Source organism: Podarcis bocagei (genome assembly GCF_964188305.1).
Source record: "Podarcis bocagei genome assembly, chromosome: W".
Taxonomy (NCBI): domain Eukaryota; kingdom Metazoa; phylum Chordata; class Lepidosauria; order Squamata; family Lacertidae; genus Podarcis; species Podarcis bocagei.
In genome coordinates, this window is record NC_138131.1 from 92,613,921 (window position 1) to 92,629,574 (window position 15,654).

General features: G+C 42.2%; 1 protein-coding gene across 4 annotated transcripts in view; it reads left to right on the top strand.

Annotated features, from left to right (window-relative positions):
• LOC308578260 (receptor-type tyrosine-protein phosphatase epsilon-like) overlaps window positions 1–15,654 on the top strand; it is a 28,952-nt gene that overhangs the window by 8,997 nt on the left and 4,301 nt on the right. For all 4 annotated transcript variants that reach the window (XM_081178506.1, XM_081178507.1, XM_081178508.1 and 1 more), the window contains exons 5-14: window positions 644–720; window positions 850–886; window positions 3,204–3,301; window positions 5,034–5,153; window positions 5,814–5,977; window positions 10,035–10,170; window positions 12,094–12,243; window positions 13,691–13,784; window positions 14,018–14,094; window positions 15,508–15,642. In XM_081178506.1, coding sequence (XP_081034632.1) covers window positions 644–720; window positions 850–886; window positions 3,204–3,301; window positions 5,034–5,153; window positions 5,814–5,977; window positions 10,035–10,170; window positions 12,094–12,243; window positions 13,691–13,784; window positions 14,018–14,094; window positions 15,508–15,642 — 1,088 coding nt within the window. The remainder of the gene's footprint in view (window positions 1–643; window positions 721–849; window positions 887–3,203; window positions 3,302–5,033; window positions 5,154–5,813; window positions 5,978–10,034; window positions 10,171–12,093; window positions 12,244–13,690; window positions 13,785–14,017; window positions 14,095–15,507; window positions 15,643–15,654) is intronic.

A 15,654-nucleotide genomic window follows, 5' to 3' on the forward strand; every position in this document is an offset into this window, starting at 1 on the left:
ATAATTGTTTAGGATGGCTGTACATCACTGATGATACATTGGCATGGTTTTAGCTGGTTGCTGCTGGAGGCAACAGTAATAGCATCAGCCATATTAAGGCTGTTCATATGCTGATCCCGGACAAGTATCACTTCTAACCTGCCCTTCTTCTGTCTGCGTAAGACAAACAGGTCAGTCTCTACATGAAAATTATAAATGGACAAATATTTGACAATAGAAATGGCTGCATTCCGAAACAGTGAGATGGTATTTTAGTCTTAGATGAAAACTTAATGTTAATATTCTTTGAGAAAGGAACTTTAAAAGTGGACCGCGGAGTAAAACTGCTGAAGTAGAATTCATCAGTAAATTTGATTTTGTTTCATGGTCTCATTAATGGTTTTTGTTTTGTTTTGTGTTTATTATGTATTCTCATTTTGCATTTTTGTGTTGTGAACTGTCCTGGGATACTCGGATGAAGGGTGGTATACAAATTTAATAAATCAAATGGTGTCGCTATTGGCTTAAGGTATTCATCAGGCAGAATAATGTTTTTAGAGTTTGTTTTGTTGCTGAGAAGAAAACAATGTGTTTCAGAAGGTTGTCAGCACTGTATCTATATTTGCCAAAGGAGCTTCTAATTGTGTATGTTTGTTCTTTACAGACGACCATTCCAGGGTAGTTTTAACGCAAATAGGTGGACTTCAGTGTTCAGATTACATCAATGCTTCATATATAGATGTAAGTGAATAGATTTCTTTTTAAATTACTTTTTAAATTTGTTAAGCAAGCAGCACATTGACAGTTTTGAAATTCATATTGTAAGAGCGTAAGTTTAAAAGACAACTGTGTACATTTTTTCCCCTCCAGGGCTACAAGGAAAAGAATAAATTTATAGCAGCTCAAGGTATCTCCATTACAGTGGTGCCTCGCAAGACGAAATTAATTCGTTCCGCAATTCTCTTCGTCTTGCGGTTTTTTCGTCTTGCGATGCACGGTTTCCCATAGGAATGCATTGAAAATCAATTAATGCGTTCCTAGGGAAACCGACTTCAGACCAGGTCCGGGGACAGTCTGTCCCCGGACCTCTTCTGAAGGCTGGGGGGGGGGGACAAGGGCTTTTCTTCCCACCCCCAGCATTTTAAAAAACCCCGGGACAGCGGAGGACTTCTCCGCTGTCCGGGGCGATCTTAAAATGCTGGCGGGCGGCATTTTAAAATCGCCCCGGGACAGCGGAGGACTTCTCCGCTGTCCGGGGCGATTTAAAAGCCCCTGGGAAGGCAGGCAGGGGGGACAAAGACTTTTGCCCCCCGCAAGCCTTCAGAAGAGGTCCTGGACCTCTTCTGAAGGCTGGCGGGGGCGAAAGTCTTTGCTCCCCCCGCCTGCCTTCAAAAGCTGTCCGGCCAAGGCTTCGCGGACCTCTGCCGGCATGCCGAAGCCTGCGCGCGCTGACATTAGCGCGCGCAGGCTTTGCGGAGCGCTCCGCCAGCAGCGGCACCGCTGCCGCTGCTGGCGGAGACTTGCCCGCAGGCGGAAGCCTGCGCGCGCTAATGTCAGCGCGTGCAGGCTTTGCGGAGCGCTCCGCTGGCAGCGGCACCGCTGCCGCTGCTGGCGGAGACTTGCCCGCATGCCGAAGCCTGCGCGCGCTGACATTAGCCCGCGCAGGCTTCGCGGAGTGCTCCGCCAACAGCGGCAGCGGTGCCGCTGCTGGCGGAGACTTGCCGGCATGCCTCTCCTGCCTTCAAAAGCCGTCCGGGATAGCGGGAAGCGCTTCCCTGCTATCCCGGACTGCTTTTAAAATGCTGGCGCTGGGGAGCAAAGCCTTTCGGCCCCCGCCAGCCTTCCTGGACCTCTTCTGAAGGGGGGGGAAGGCTTTGCTCCCCACCGCTAGCATTTAAAAGAGGTCCCTGGAGATTTCCCTATGGGCTTTCGTCTTGCGAAGCAAGCCCATAGGGAAATTCGTTTTGCGAAGCGCCTCCAAAACGGAAAACCCTTTCGTCTAGCGGGTTTTCCGTCTTGCGAGGCGTTCGTCTTGCGGGGTACCACTGTATTTCATCCATTTCTCTTTTTAAATGTTTTGCTTTAAACATCTGCATGTACAAAGCAATTTCAGCAAATGTGTTCTTCAGAATTTACCCTTATGCTTAGGCAGTCAGATTTTAAAGAGCTTTTTGAATACAGCTTTGGCTTTATACCCCACTCTGCATGTTCACACATTCCTTAGAGAAAAGGGAGGGTAGGTGAGTAGCCCTGCTCCAGGCATTTAGCCTTGGACTGTTTCTATGCCATCCATTGCAGCTGGCATGCTAACTCAGAACTCAGAACCCAGACTTGAAGGATGGGCTGCTCAAGACATGGACTAAGCACTTAGTGCAATTTCATCCATTTCTCCAAATTACATCAACAGGCAGCCAGGCCCAAGGCTGAGCCCTATATAGCACATCGGGAAAAGGTGTGAGCAGCCAGGCAACAGTAGTGAGAAATTAACCACCACTTTGCCAACCTTCCACATGAGGAATTACATCTTCTACAAAGTCCCTGCCTTGTCCCGTCTCCGCCCATCTCCTGCTGGTGCTCCAGTTGTGTGAGAAGTTGCCATCTAGAAGCACCCCAAGTCAAAATGAAAGGGAGATTTTGGACAATGAAAGATAGCATGGTCACAATGACATCATTCCTCTTATGTAATATCTCTATTTTGTGAGAAATGCTATTTTTTAATAAGCTGCATTAAGATGCATAGCTCCGCTTTAAACATACAGTAAATATGGGAAGCACATGGATTTGTTATCAGACCATTTCCATCTAATGAAAGTGCAGCCTTGTCCTCTATGAAGTTACCCATTACATCATATTTGGAGGCCCTACACTGAGTGCCCTATCTTCTGAGATTAGACAGGACCTTTGCTGCCTCTTTGGATAGCCTGTCTACATTTGTATGCATGACACATATGCTAGCATTATTTAGGTGCTAGATGAAGACAGATTTATTTGCCTGGGCTTTTGTTTGACAATTTTGCTTCTGGGCAGCATTGCTACTGCTTTAGTATTTATTGTGGAATTATTTGGTTGGTTTTAAATCTTGTGAACTGCTTTGAACATTATTATCGATGAGATATTTTTAAATAAAGGAAATAAATATTTTTACCCTTTTCCTTTTTAACAGTACAGTAGTATTGTTTGTGGTCATCATAGTTTTTGATTAAATAGCTGTGTTGTATGTGTAGGCCCTAAACAAGACACTGTAAATGATTTCTGGAGGATGATATGGGAACAAAAGTCTGCAACTATTGTCATGTTAACAAATGTGAAAGAGAGAAAAGAGGTAGGACACATTTTGAAAATATTTCCCCTCATACTGTTTGGAGTTTTCCCATAACTCACAAGACTGTTACTAATGTTACCACTTCCTGTTCCGAGTTTTTTAATAAGTCTGGGGTTTCTGACACAATCGCTGCAGCATGCTGGCTTAACTAAACTTTCTTTACTTCTGAGCAAATAATTGGTGACTAACTGAGAAACTTAATGGTGTCTGTGTGTCATTTCTGAATCATGTTTTCAGTCAAATGTGAATGTTCGGGCTTTAGCCCTGGTTTATGGCAGTTGTGAATTACCTTTAGAGATACAGTCATACCTCGGGTTACAGACGCTTCAAGTTGCGTTTTTTCGGGTTGCAGACCGCCGAAACCCAGAAGCACTGAAACGGGTTACTTCTGGGTTTCAGTGGTCGCGCATGTGCAGAAGTGCTAATTCACGCTTTGCGCATGCGCAGAAGCTCCGAATTGCAACTCGCGTGCGCAGACGCGTCACTGCGGGTTGCAAACGTGCATCCCGCACAGATCACATTCACAACCCGAGCGTCCACTGCACATAGTTTTCATTGGTAGGAAAATATGTATTATTTATTCTGCATCTATTTTCCACCTGGGAATATACACTTGCATAGGGTTAGGAAAACGTCTTTTAAGATAGTAATTTGTGTAAGAAGTCAAGAAGAGGCTGCTGGATCAGGCCAATGGCCCATCTAGCATCCTGTTCCCACAGTGGCCAGTCAGATGCCTGTGGGAAACCTTCAAGCAGGACTTGAACGCAAGAACACTCTTCCCTCCTGCAATTTCCAGCAACTGGTATTCAGAAACATTACTGCCTCCAGTGTTGTGGGCACAGCATAGTTATTATGACTAGTAGCCATGTGTTGTGGGGGGCAGGAATGGCTGAGAATTGTTTGACTGCATTTTTCTCTTCCCTAATCCACTGCCAAATTTCGTTATCTTTCCTGGAATGCTAGATGGACTTTCAGGCTCCAGCTTACCTTCCAGCCCAATTACTAGTTCCTAGAATAAAACTGATTTCATAAAATACAATATGAAATTTCCCAGCACATCTGCAGCAGGGTAGAAGATGATGGCTGGAGCGTATTCGTGTGCATATTCATTTCCTGTTGTGCTTTTTAGGTAGCTAATTAAAAGTGAATAAGGTGTGTTTGGAAAGCAGAAAATTATAATAGTAATAATTTTTAAATTTATATCCCACTCTTCCTCCCAAAGAGCCCAAGGTGGCAAACCCAAGCAGTAAGACAAGAAAAACATCTAAAGGCAATTCCAATACAGATGCTAACAAAATAAATATATCTCGGTCACTGAGAAGCATGCAACTTTTATTGCTCAAGGATGACCTCTCCTGGCATTCATAGAGAAATGTTGACAGAGTTCTCAACAATTCTCTCATTGTATGCAGTATAGATTTTTAAAAGAATGTCATGTAACCATTGGCTACAAATGGCTCTGGATTGAAATTATTGCATCCTGCAACCTGGAGAAACGGGCTTTTAGAAATCATAGGGGGGTGAAGTCATACCTTAATGAATTTTTGGTCCTATTATATTTCATAACTCACTATTAATATAGTTAGGCGGTGTCAGTTTCAGTTTTAGAATTTTAAAAAGCATACTTTAAATAGACTCAAAATAATTGTACAGCTTTATAGTACAGCTCAGTTATTTGAGGGGCATATATTGCAGCTTGAAGTGACTGTGTGTGTTCTTTACATTTGCACAGGACAAGTGTTTCCAGTACTGGCCTGATCAGGGATGCTGGACTTATGGAAACATCCGAGTTTCTGTGGAGGACTGTATAGTTCTTGTGGATTATACTATTCGGAAGTTTTGTATTCAGTCAGTAAGTTATAGACCCCATTTAATATTTCTCATAACTGGAAAACATTCCTGATCTATTTTTAACCTCTAAAATACGTACTTGGAATTGTCTGTTTTTGTTGAGTGAAAACTGTTTTTGTCAGATGAAAACTTAGCTCTACTCAATACTTACATTTTATTAAACTGTGCCCGAAGTGAGATTTCATTTGGCATTCTGCATGTAGTTTTTGTTTTCATGTTGCCATTAAACACCGAAGGCTCTAGTAGCTCTCTGTTCTCTGAAGCTTCTTTTGGGAGCGAAGTGTCTCTAGCTCCAATTGGGGTAAATCGTTCCCCATCCACTTGCCAGTCTCAGGCCAGGGGTGCTTACAGGTTAAGGTGTCCCCACAATAACTCTTGCTGAAAGAAGGGGAAATGTGGGTGCATGAATACTAAGTTCTAAGTGAGCACAACATGCAAGGTCATGGAATATGCTTATGACTTGCAGTTTCTATGCTTTTTGCTGGCAGCTGAGTGACTCTGTAATTCTCTTTATATACTGAACATTTTAAATTAATTCTTAGTCTAGGCTGCTATTGCTGATGTCTGAAGAGGGAGGGATCGGTCACACTAACTGGATTGTTTGCTGATTTTAGCCAAAGAAATCAATGGTCATACTCATATTCTGTTTCTGGCTCTCTAGCAGGTTTCTGATGGCTGCAAAGCTCCCAGGCTTGTGACACAGCTTCATTTCACCAGCTGGCCTGATTTTGGAGTGCCTTTCACACCTATTGGAATGCTCAAATTCCTAAAGAAAGTAAAATCATTGAATCCTGCACATGCTGGACCAATTGTGGTTCACTGCAGGTATGTGTATGTATAAATATGCAGGTACACACACATACCCATGAAAACTTACCTTGGGGTGGCCTAACAGGAAGTGGGCAAAATCAATTTTTGCGTGCTTAAGCAACAAGTGTCTCCTTAATGTGGGCTTTTCCTACTAGGGTCTCTGAGAAAAAGCAGAACAAGCCAACATCAGAACTAGTATCAGGAAACTGGCTTCTTCTTGATGATGATTATTATCCGTATTGTATCACCTGTGAAAAAAAAGCAAAGGTTTCTCCTTAGTTATTCATCAGCAGGGATTAATTTGTCCCCTTTTCCATTTTGAGAGACGGACCATTTGTTGTGACTTATGCCAAGATAAGCTTGTGCAAATCTCCCTTCAGGAATCTTTTTTACAATTTTAAAAATAGCCCATCGTTCAAAACTTTACTATCAGCATAAATATATTCATAAAGTACCAGCAGTTTTCTAGGTTAAGAAAACAATACAGTCACTGCCGCAAGCTTAGATATGGCACAGAAGTGAAAAAGGATAGCGATGGAACAGGAAAAGGAACAAGCTCTTTGTAGTAATGTAGTTGTATTCTTAGCAGTCTATGTAGCTACCAGTACCATGAAGGAGGTAGGGGAAGGCAGTTTGAGTCTGATGGAGGAGGAAGCATGGGTGATTCATGCATTCTTAAAACACACTTGAAAGTAATCAACGCCCAATCAAAATATAAAAATGCTCTTTGTACAACTTGTACCAGGATGCTTAGAAGAAGTGGTATCGCTGATAAACTTTTTTGTGTGTATATATAATAAATGGGAAAGGGTCTAAGGAAATAAGTTATGATTTAGAAAGCTGGAATATGACATCACAAGAACAACAAACCGAAATAAAATAATAGGATACCAGAGGAACATTTATGCCTAGCACAGGATGCCAGGCCCTTTTCCTCTGAAAGGAAGGCTGAAAATCATTTGAGTTATCATTAATCAGAAGCAACCATGCTCCCTCTAGTGGTTGTGCTATTAAACACTAGGCCAGTGTTTCCCAACCGGTGTTCAGCGGCACACTAGTGTGCCGCGAGACGTTGCCTGGTGTGCCGTGGGAGGGAGGCGGGCGAGTCGGGCGGCGAGAGGCGGGGCGGCGGCGGCGAGGAGAGGCCGCCCAGCGCGGGGCTCTCGCCGTCTGCCTGCCTGGCTGCCTGCGTGGCGCTGACGTCACGGGGCTGTAACGTGCCCCACATAGGCACACGCGGGGCGGCGAGCGAGCGAGCTCCCACATCCCATCGCCGCTCGCTTCGGCCGGCCTACTGGGCTGTCGCAGGCGGAAGGCCTGCGCATGCGCGATGTTTTCGCGCCTTCGGGATTCCCTTCACGCCTTCCTCCTCCCGGGTCCTTGAGAGCGCGGGAAGCGGCAGCGCGAGACCGGCCGTTGAGCCTGGCAGGTATTGCGCTTGCCAAGGCAGTCATGCAGATCATCCTTTATTATCCTTTTTAAAAGTTGCATGTGGGATTGTGGCATTGTGCAAAATGCATGAATAAATCTTTCATGGAAATGGGCAGTGACACAAATCCGTAGTCATCCAGGAGGTTCTGTAAAGCAGGCAGCAGTTGGGCTTGTTTGGGCGGACAGTCTCTTCCCATACTATGAAAGAAAATGGATAGTCAGCACAAGGAAAGCCAAGGCCAGGTGAAATAAGGATCACCTGGGAAATACAGAGAACTGGACTATCAGGAAATTATTGAAATCCTAATCACAAAGAGTTTGAACAGTGTCCCACATAACCTTTGTGGAGCTTTAAATAGATTTTATTTTATTTTATTTTATTTTATTTATTGCAATGCATTGCATTGCAAACCACTCTGTGGGTATTTCTTTATCCCGAAAGGCAGCCTAAATACTTTAATAAATAATAAATCAATTCATTATAAATGAAATTGAATTTAGATTCACAGTATAAGCACAATTTAAATCAGACTCATGCCAGCTACATTACTGCCCTGGAGATGTTTGGGTTGAAAGGCTGAATACTAATTCAATTAACAACGCCAACAACAACCTTTTTACAGGCATATGTCAAGGGCTCAGCACCTCCTTTTAAGTATTTGAATCTGTTACGTTTACATGGATATTTCCCCAGCTTCTAATAACATTTGCTCTCTTCTCTCATAGGATTTTCTCATAGGATTTACTTTCTTTGTGTTTATTTGATTCCTATTAAAGAGAATTACTTTATATATAGTCAATATAGGCGCAGAGTTAATTTTTTAAACATTTTCTAATGGTGGTGTGCCTCGAGATTTTTTTCATGAAACAAGTGTGCCTTTGCCCAAAAAAGGTTGGGAAACACTGCACTAGGACAGTATTTTAGCATTTCACAGTAAATCAATACTGTACATTTTTATATCTAATGTTCATATTGGTGTCAAAATGGTATTTTAGAATTCAATTCAGTATACAGTGTTACCTCAGAAGTCGAACAGAATTGTTCTGGAAGTCCGTTTGACTTCCAAAACGTTTGGAAACCAAGGCACGGCTTCCGATTGGCTGCAGAAAGTGCCTGCAGCCAATCGGAAGCCGCGTCAGATGTTCGGGTTCCAAAGACCGTTCACAAACCGGAACACTCACTTCCAGGTTTGCAGCGTTTGGAAGCCAAAACATTCGACTCGCAAGGCATTCGGGATCCTAGGTAAGACTGTATTTAGCTCTTTATAAGGCCAGCATAGTTGCTAGTTAAAAATAAAAGGTGAGTCTCAAGTTCAAGATCCTAAAGTAGTTAACTTGAGGATGTGCAAAGTGTGTCTTAAAGTGAAAAGAGTGGGTGGAGGAGGGAGCCCTTGTCTTACCTCCTGATTTCCCCTCCTTAGCCCATCCCATGGGATAATTTTCCACACAGATACCGAAGTGAGTCCAGCTGCTAGAAGAACAGCAGCTGAAGGATGGCTCTACGTGGAAGAGCAGAAAGCAGCAGGGAGGTTTCAGTAGCCCCTGCCTACGCAGCCGTTTTGTCACTGTAAATTGTACTACAATATGTGTGATCGCAGCACACTTGCAATTAAAGGCACAGTGAACCCCACATTATGTAATTTGGCCATAAGCAGCAGGAAGTAGATTCAATATTACTTATGGGTATGGTCCAATGGTTACTTGAATCTGAGCTACTTTGGGTTTCTATCCCAACTTAGATTTATTTATGTTCATTCAGACTTCTTGCTGTGAGTCAATGCGAAGTAGCCCTGGACAAAGAATGAAACCCTGTTGCCTTGGGACCTTTGCAAAAAGACTGTCTCACAACTGGGCAGGATTCCCAGTACGTTTCCGAGCACAATTCAAAGTGTTGGTGCTGACCTTTAAAGCCCTAAACGGCCTTGGCCCAGTATACCTGAAGGAGCGTCTCCACCCCCATCATTCTACCCGGATACTGAGGTCCACCACTGAGGGCCTTCTGGCGGTTCCCTCATTGTGAGAAGCCAAGTTACAGGGAACCAGGCAGAGGGCCTTCTCGGTAGTGGCACCCTCCCTGTGGAATACCCTCCCACCAGATGTCAAAGAGAACAACAACTACCATACTTTTAGAAGACATCTGAAGGCAGCCTTGTTTAGGGAAGCTTTTAATGTTTGATGTATTACAGTATTTTAATATTTTTTGGAAGCCGCCCAGCCAGATGGGCAGGGTATAAATAATAAATTATTGTTATTGTTATTGTTATTATTCCAGGTTGCGAGAAAGCCTTTGAGCATGCAGCCATATTTGCAAAGGACCCATACATGTTTTTTACATAAACACGGAGGGTGGGATTGCTTGGCGATCCCTACTCCTGTGTTGTTAAGACGGAAGCATTGCCTAAATAGGGGGTCCTGTCTCACAATAAACTAAATGCAGGAGATGTTGATACTGCCACTAAACGTAGTGGAGAGAGTCTGCTCTGACCTGTCATAGTGCTTGCAATATAAGTAAGGAAGACAAAGAAAATCAGAAATATTGGGAGTAAGACTTCAGAAGAAGGATTGCCAAGTCCAAAAAAGTTACTGCAATATGTTTCATCATTTTCCTCCTAATTCCTGTTGCGTTTCCTTTCTTCTTAAGTGCTGGTGTGGGTCGTACAGGCACATTCATAGTAATCGATGCTATGATTGACATGATGCATGTCGAGCAAAAAGTTGACGTTTTTGAGTTTGTGGCAAGAATCCGCAATCAACGCCAACAAATGGTTCAGACCGATGTAAGTAAATAAAATACACCTTATGTCAAATTTATCAATCTTTTCAGCTTAAAAGATGACAGAATGACTCAGCCAATTGGAGGGAGGTGTTGGCCAACATTTTCTGCCCTCACCCATGAAAAACATTACACCTTTTGTCACTTGTGAGTAGGAGCAGGAAAATGTTTGCACCCTGGGAATTCACCTGTGCTCCCTTACCAAAAAAGAAGTACTTCTTTCCTGTCTTGATCTGCTGTTCCTTTAATACTAAATCAGCTTTGCTTGTCCTCAGTGACATTGTCACTTGGCTAATCATGGTTGGCTATGTGATGACATCCAATCCAATCCAAATCTTTATTATGGTCATAGACCAGCATCTAGTTCATCTATGTAATGACATCATTATTCCAAAGCAGACAAGACCTATTTTTTAAAAAAGTGTGCCAAAGCAGCAGCCAATTAGAGCAACAAATTGTGGGGCCAGGGATAGTGGAAATTAAGGCAGATAGTGGAAGTTCTCCACAGCGAACTCAGTCAATCCACAGGGGTCAACTCGCCATCCAGGGATCAGCCGCACAATGAAGTTTCCCACAAAGAGCTCAGTGCATGGCCCAATCCATTAGAGTTGATCAGGCAGCCCATCTGCTGGGCGGTAACTCCAGCCCTGCTTTCTGCAGGGACAGGCTGCGTGACTGAGTTCACCACGCGGCAGTCAGTCATGCAGCCACGCATTTACCTGCCCTCACCTGACCATGTTTGACATCGAGTAGGAGGCAGGTTGAGCACGGTTTGAGGAACGTCCTTGTGGGCTTAAATTCAGCCCACAGCAGGAGGTTCACCACCCTGGCCTCTATGATACACGGGTAGTGGGGTGTTCCTAGTTAGTGTAGACCAGGGATAGCCAATGCCCTCCGGATGTTGTTGGGACTGCAGCCCTGGTCATTTGCCATGCTGGCTAAGGCTGATGGGTACTGTAGTTCAGGGACATCTGGACGGCACCATGTTGACTACCCCTGATGTAAACAATACTGGGCTAGTCTGACATAGTATAAGAGAACTTTCTAAGTTCCAGAGATACAAAACATCTGTATTAATCCTCTTGCCCTGAAAAGCTTCAATTCTTGCACCTTAGCACAGTCTTATTTTTCGCCATATTTAGTCTCTGTTTTCTTTTCTTTTTTTAAAGGTGTGATTCATTATTTGTGTTCTAAATGGCTCTTTGTGATTCTAGAATGCTTTTATGGAGTGTGAGCTGTTAATTTATTCTGAAGGATGAAGCTTCTCTGTAGTTTAATGTTGTTTTACCTCTCCAGACAAATCACTAGCTGAAACCAAGATTCTTCCTTTCCTTTACCGTTTGTGGTTTGTCACCAAAATTCCTAAATGCCATAAGGATGAATTATTACATATGGATAAGATACGTTTTATCATTATGGGAATAAACTTAGGTCAAGCTCATGCTTTTTCTAGCCTTTTGTGTGGCCAGAAAAAGGGGATAGTAGGTTTCACTTCAACTTTTGTTGAACTGCCTTAGGATGATTAATCAAAATTCAAACAAACTGTGATTAATCTCCAAGCCTTGGTTTTTGAATCTGGATTGTTTCAATAAACCATATATTAGCCACATTTTAGGATTTTGATGTAATGCTGAGCTTGGGTTAATTGAAAATGGAAGTGAAAACTTCCAAGCTCCTTCCAAGCTCCGGTGGATGAGAGAGGGATAAGCCTAGACTTGTTCCTTTACAGTAAACTGTATTTTATTGGCTTATTCAATCATAACGTATGTGTAAGTTTTTTACCTACCACTCGTAAAGGCAACAGTTACATTTCTGACTACTGTATAAAAGTGTATGAGATAGCTTGAGGTTATTCATATCATATATTATATGCGATTAGTAATATTTAAAGTGTCCTGGCTTATAAAATGGCTTACGTTCTTTACAGATGCAGTATTCCTTCATTTATCAAGCCTTACTTGAATACTACCTCTATGGTGACACAGAACTAGATGTGTCCTCCTTAGAAAAGCACCTGCAGCCATCGCACAATGCAGCACCAAATCTTGTCAAACTAGGGCTAGAAGAAGAGTTTAAAGTAAGTATTAAATAAAATTTTACAAAGATTTCAGGCTCACACTTAAAAGAAATAGTTTCTTACTCTGATTTTTAAAAGGTTAATCATCTTAGAGTATTGGGTTGGGTATTTTTTAGATAAAGAAACTTCACCTGAATTAGAATTTGGTGATAACAGTCATATTATGCATAGCATATATAATATGTCTGGAGTTATGAATATAGTGAAGTAAAGTTTTAAGGCTAACACCAGTTATACTTTCTCGACTTAACTGTATCTCAAACCATTCTTTTGCATTTTGAGATCTGCTGAATTTGCAAATATGAACAAAAGTAATTGTCCCTTCTACTTTTGGAAGTTTTTTAATGTTACATTCATACATACATTTGCGGTATAACATCAATGTTCAGCTTTCCTGTATTGCAGGAGGTTGGACTAGATGACCCACAGGATCTCTTCCAACTTTACAATTCTATGATTCTGTGTGTAATACTTATTGTTTAATATGTACATACTACCTTTATTTTTTTAACTTACTTTACTTAAATTTAATATACCACGCTTTATCCATAGATCCCAGGGCAATGTACAATATTAAAAAGATAACTTACATAGCATATTTAAAAAAAATAAAAAACCACAGAAAAATCATAATAACAGTCTCTCCACATATAAAAAGCCATAGAATATTTAATGGCCAAAGGCTTGGGTTAAAGAGGAATGTTTTTGCCTGGTACCTAAAGACATGTAACGATGGCACCAAGCAAGCCTCTCTGGGGAGAGCTTTTCACAAATGGGGAGCCACCACAAAAAAGGCCTGTTCTCATGTTGTGAGCCTCTGAACCTTTTGGGGAGGGGAGGGACAAAGAAAAGGCCCTCCAAACACAGGGGCTGGGTAGGTCCATATAGGGAGAGGCGGTCCTTAAGGTCCTGAGGTCCTGAGCCGCTTAAGGCTTCATAGGTCAGCACCAACATTTTAAAATGGGCCTAGAAACCAATTGGCAGCAAGTGCTGTTGGGCAAGGATTAGCGCTATATGCTCAGCTTGTCTTGCCCCAGTGAGAACTTGGCAACTGAATTTTACATCAGCTGAAGTTTCCAAACTGTCTTCAGAGGCAGCCCCATGTATAACACATTGCAGTAATCTAACCTAGAAACAAGTAATACATACAAGCTACTAGAAATTGAACTGTACATATCACTCTTTCTAGCTACATACCTTGCCTGCAGAAAACAAAAGCAGTGTGTCTTAGTTTCCAGGTTTTAAAAAATTGCTTTCCATATAGGTGTAACATAAAAGAACACAGGTGAAGGTTTATGTGGTTTGGGATCAGGTGAATCAACTAGAAATCTCTAAAAGGAACAGAATATCATGAAATTTTGATGTGTACCTGTTAGCCATTTTTGGTATTCTGTGTTTTTATACAGTAATCTACAAAGTCCTAGCCCAATTTCTCTTTTTGCTGTAGAAATTAACAAATGTTCGAATAATGAAAGAAAACATGAGAACTGGTAATCTGCCCGCAAATATGAAGAAAGCCAGAGTTATCCAAATCATCCCATGTAAGATACTAATTTTCCTCTTTGTAAAAACCGAAATACTTGTATTTATCCAAATTAGTAGTGTACGGTTATGTTACACATTCAACAGCAGGTGGCACTGCTAGGCTGAAGTACAAAGATATATCGTAAACTTGATTCTACGAAAGCCTGAAGCTTCATATCTTTATTGTATTATTGACTATAAAATGCTAAGTATTCTAAGAAACCTAATATGTGGTGTTTTTGTATTTTAGATGACTTTAACAGAGTGATTCTTTCAATGAAAAGAGGTCAGGAGTATACGGATTATATCAATGCTTCCTTCATAGACGTAAGTGTTTCTGTGTATGTGGAATATGTGTAGTACTGATTTTTACAAGTCTTTTCAGCAGTCAACTTTGTTTTCGACTAGCAGGCAACATGGTTGCACATGTGCCTTTATCATTACCACATGAGCTATATTGAAGAGTAACTTGAGAATTTTCAAAAAGAATCAAATTATCAACATCATAAAAAGTATGGCTTTGCACTTAAAATGTCAACAGAGAGAGACAAACCTCCCTGCTCTCCTTGTTCCTTAAGAGAAAACAGAAATTGAGGTCCCCACCTGCAGCGAAGCATTTTCTAGCTATCAAATAAGAATTTTCCTCTTCTCCACTTCTTCCAAATACAGTTCAGCTGCCTGAACAGTATTTACTCCTTCATGGTCTCAGTCGTAGGGTTCATCTCTATATACACACTGCCATCTTTTTTCTCTTGACCCTTAGATTTTTATTTTATTTTCTAATACTTTAATACAGTCCTCAAGGGAAGCTTAATAAGTCAGTTAATGAACCCGGTTAAATTCCCACAGTCTTTCCAGTGCCACCTAATTACATTTTCAGACACCTGGTGGATTGTCCATTGGCTTTTTCTCTCTTGTGGTGTGTGTGGGTGTGTGTGTGTGTGTGTGTGTGTGTGTGTGCGTGCGCCTACAGGGCTTGCATGAAAGTCTGTCTCGCAGGAGGTGGGTGGTGAGAAGCACCTGGCTCCCTCTCTCACTCTGAAGGACCCCATTTGCCCGTTCTCAGAGGCCTCACAGAAGTCTCACATGGGTGGCAGCAGTAAACACAACCATGCAAGGCTTCTTCAGGGCTGACTTGGCAGCCAGGGGGCCAGGTGGAGTATCAGTTCATCATGCCCACATGAGGCAGCCACCTGAGATTATTGCCTGAATTCAGATCATGAATGGCAGCTGGTGTGGTGTAGGGGTTAGAGCAGGGGTAGGCGACCTGAGGCCTGTGGGCCAGATGTGACCCAATTGCCTTCTCAATCCGGCCTGCGGACGGTCCAGGAATCAGCATGTTTTTAGTAGAATGTGTTCTTTTATTTAAAATGCATCTCTGGGTTATTTGTGGGGCATAGGAATTCGTTCATGATTGCAATGCAATGCAATGCAATGCAATGCAATGCAATGCAATGCAATGCAATGCAATGCAATGCAATGCAATGCAATGCAATGCAATATAAATCTTGTGTTTTTCTATTCCTGAACTGGTTTCCCTCTTCTTCCATTGTATGTAAGGGACTAACTACAGTTTTCTGGATTTGTGGCTCATTCTGGAGCTTTCTGAAAAGAATAGTTTGTTCTAATATTTCTGATATTTCTAGTTAGTCTAGAATCACTTTTAGGTTGCCTGGAGTTAAAAAATTGAAATCACCGAGGCATCAGGTAATCGTTGCATGTATTTTTTTTACTGTGAAGGGCTATCGCCAGAAGGATTACTTCATTGCAACACAAGGACCTCTTCCTCACACTGTGGAAGACTTCTGGCGAATGGTGTGGGAATGGAAATGCCACACAATTGTAATGCTCACCGAAGTTCTCGAAAGGGAGCAGGTATGACCACTT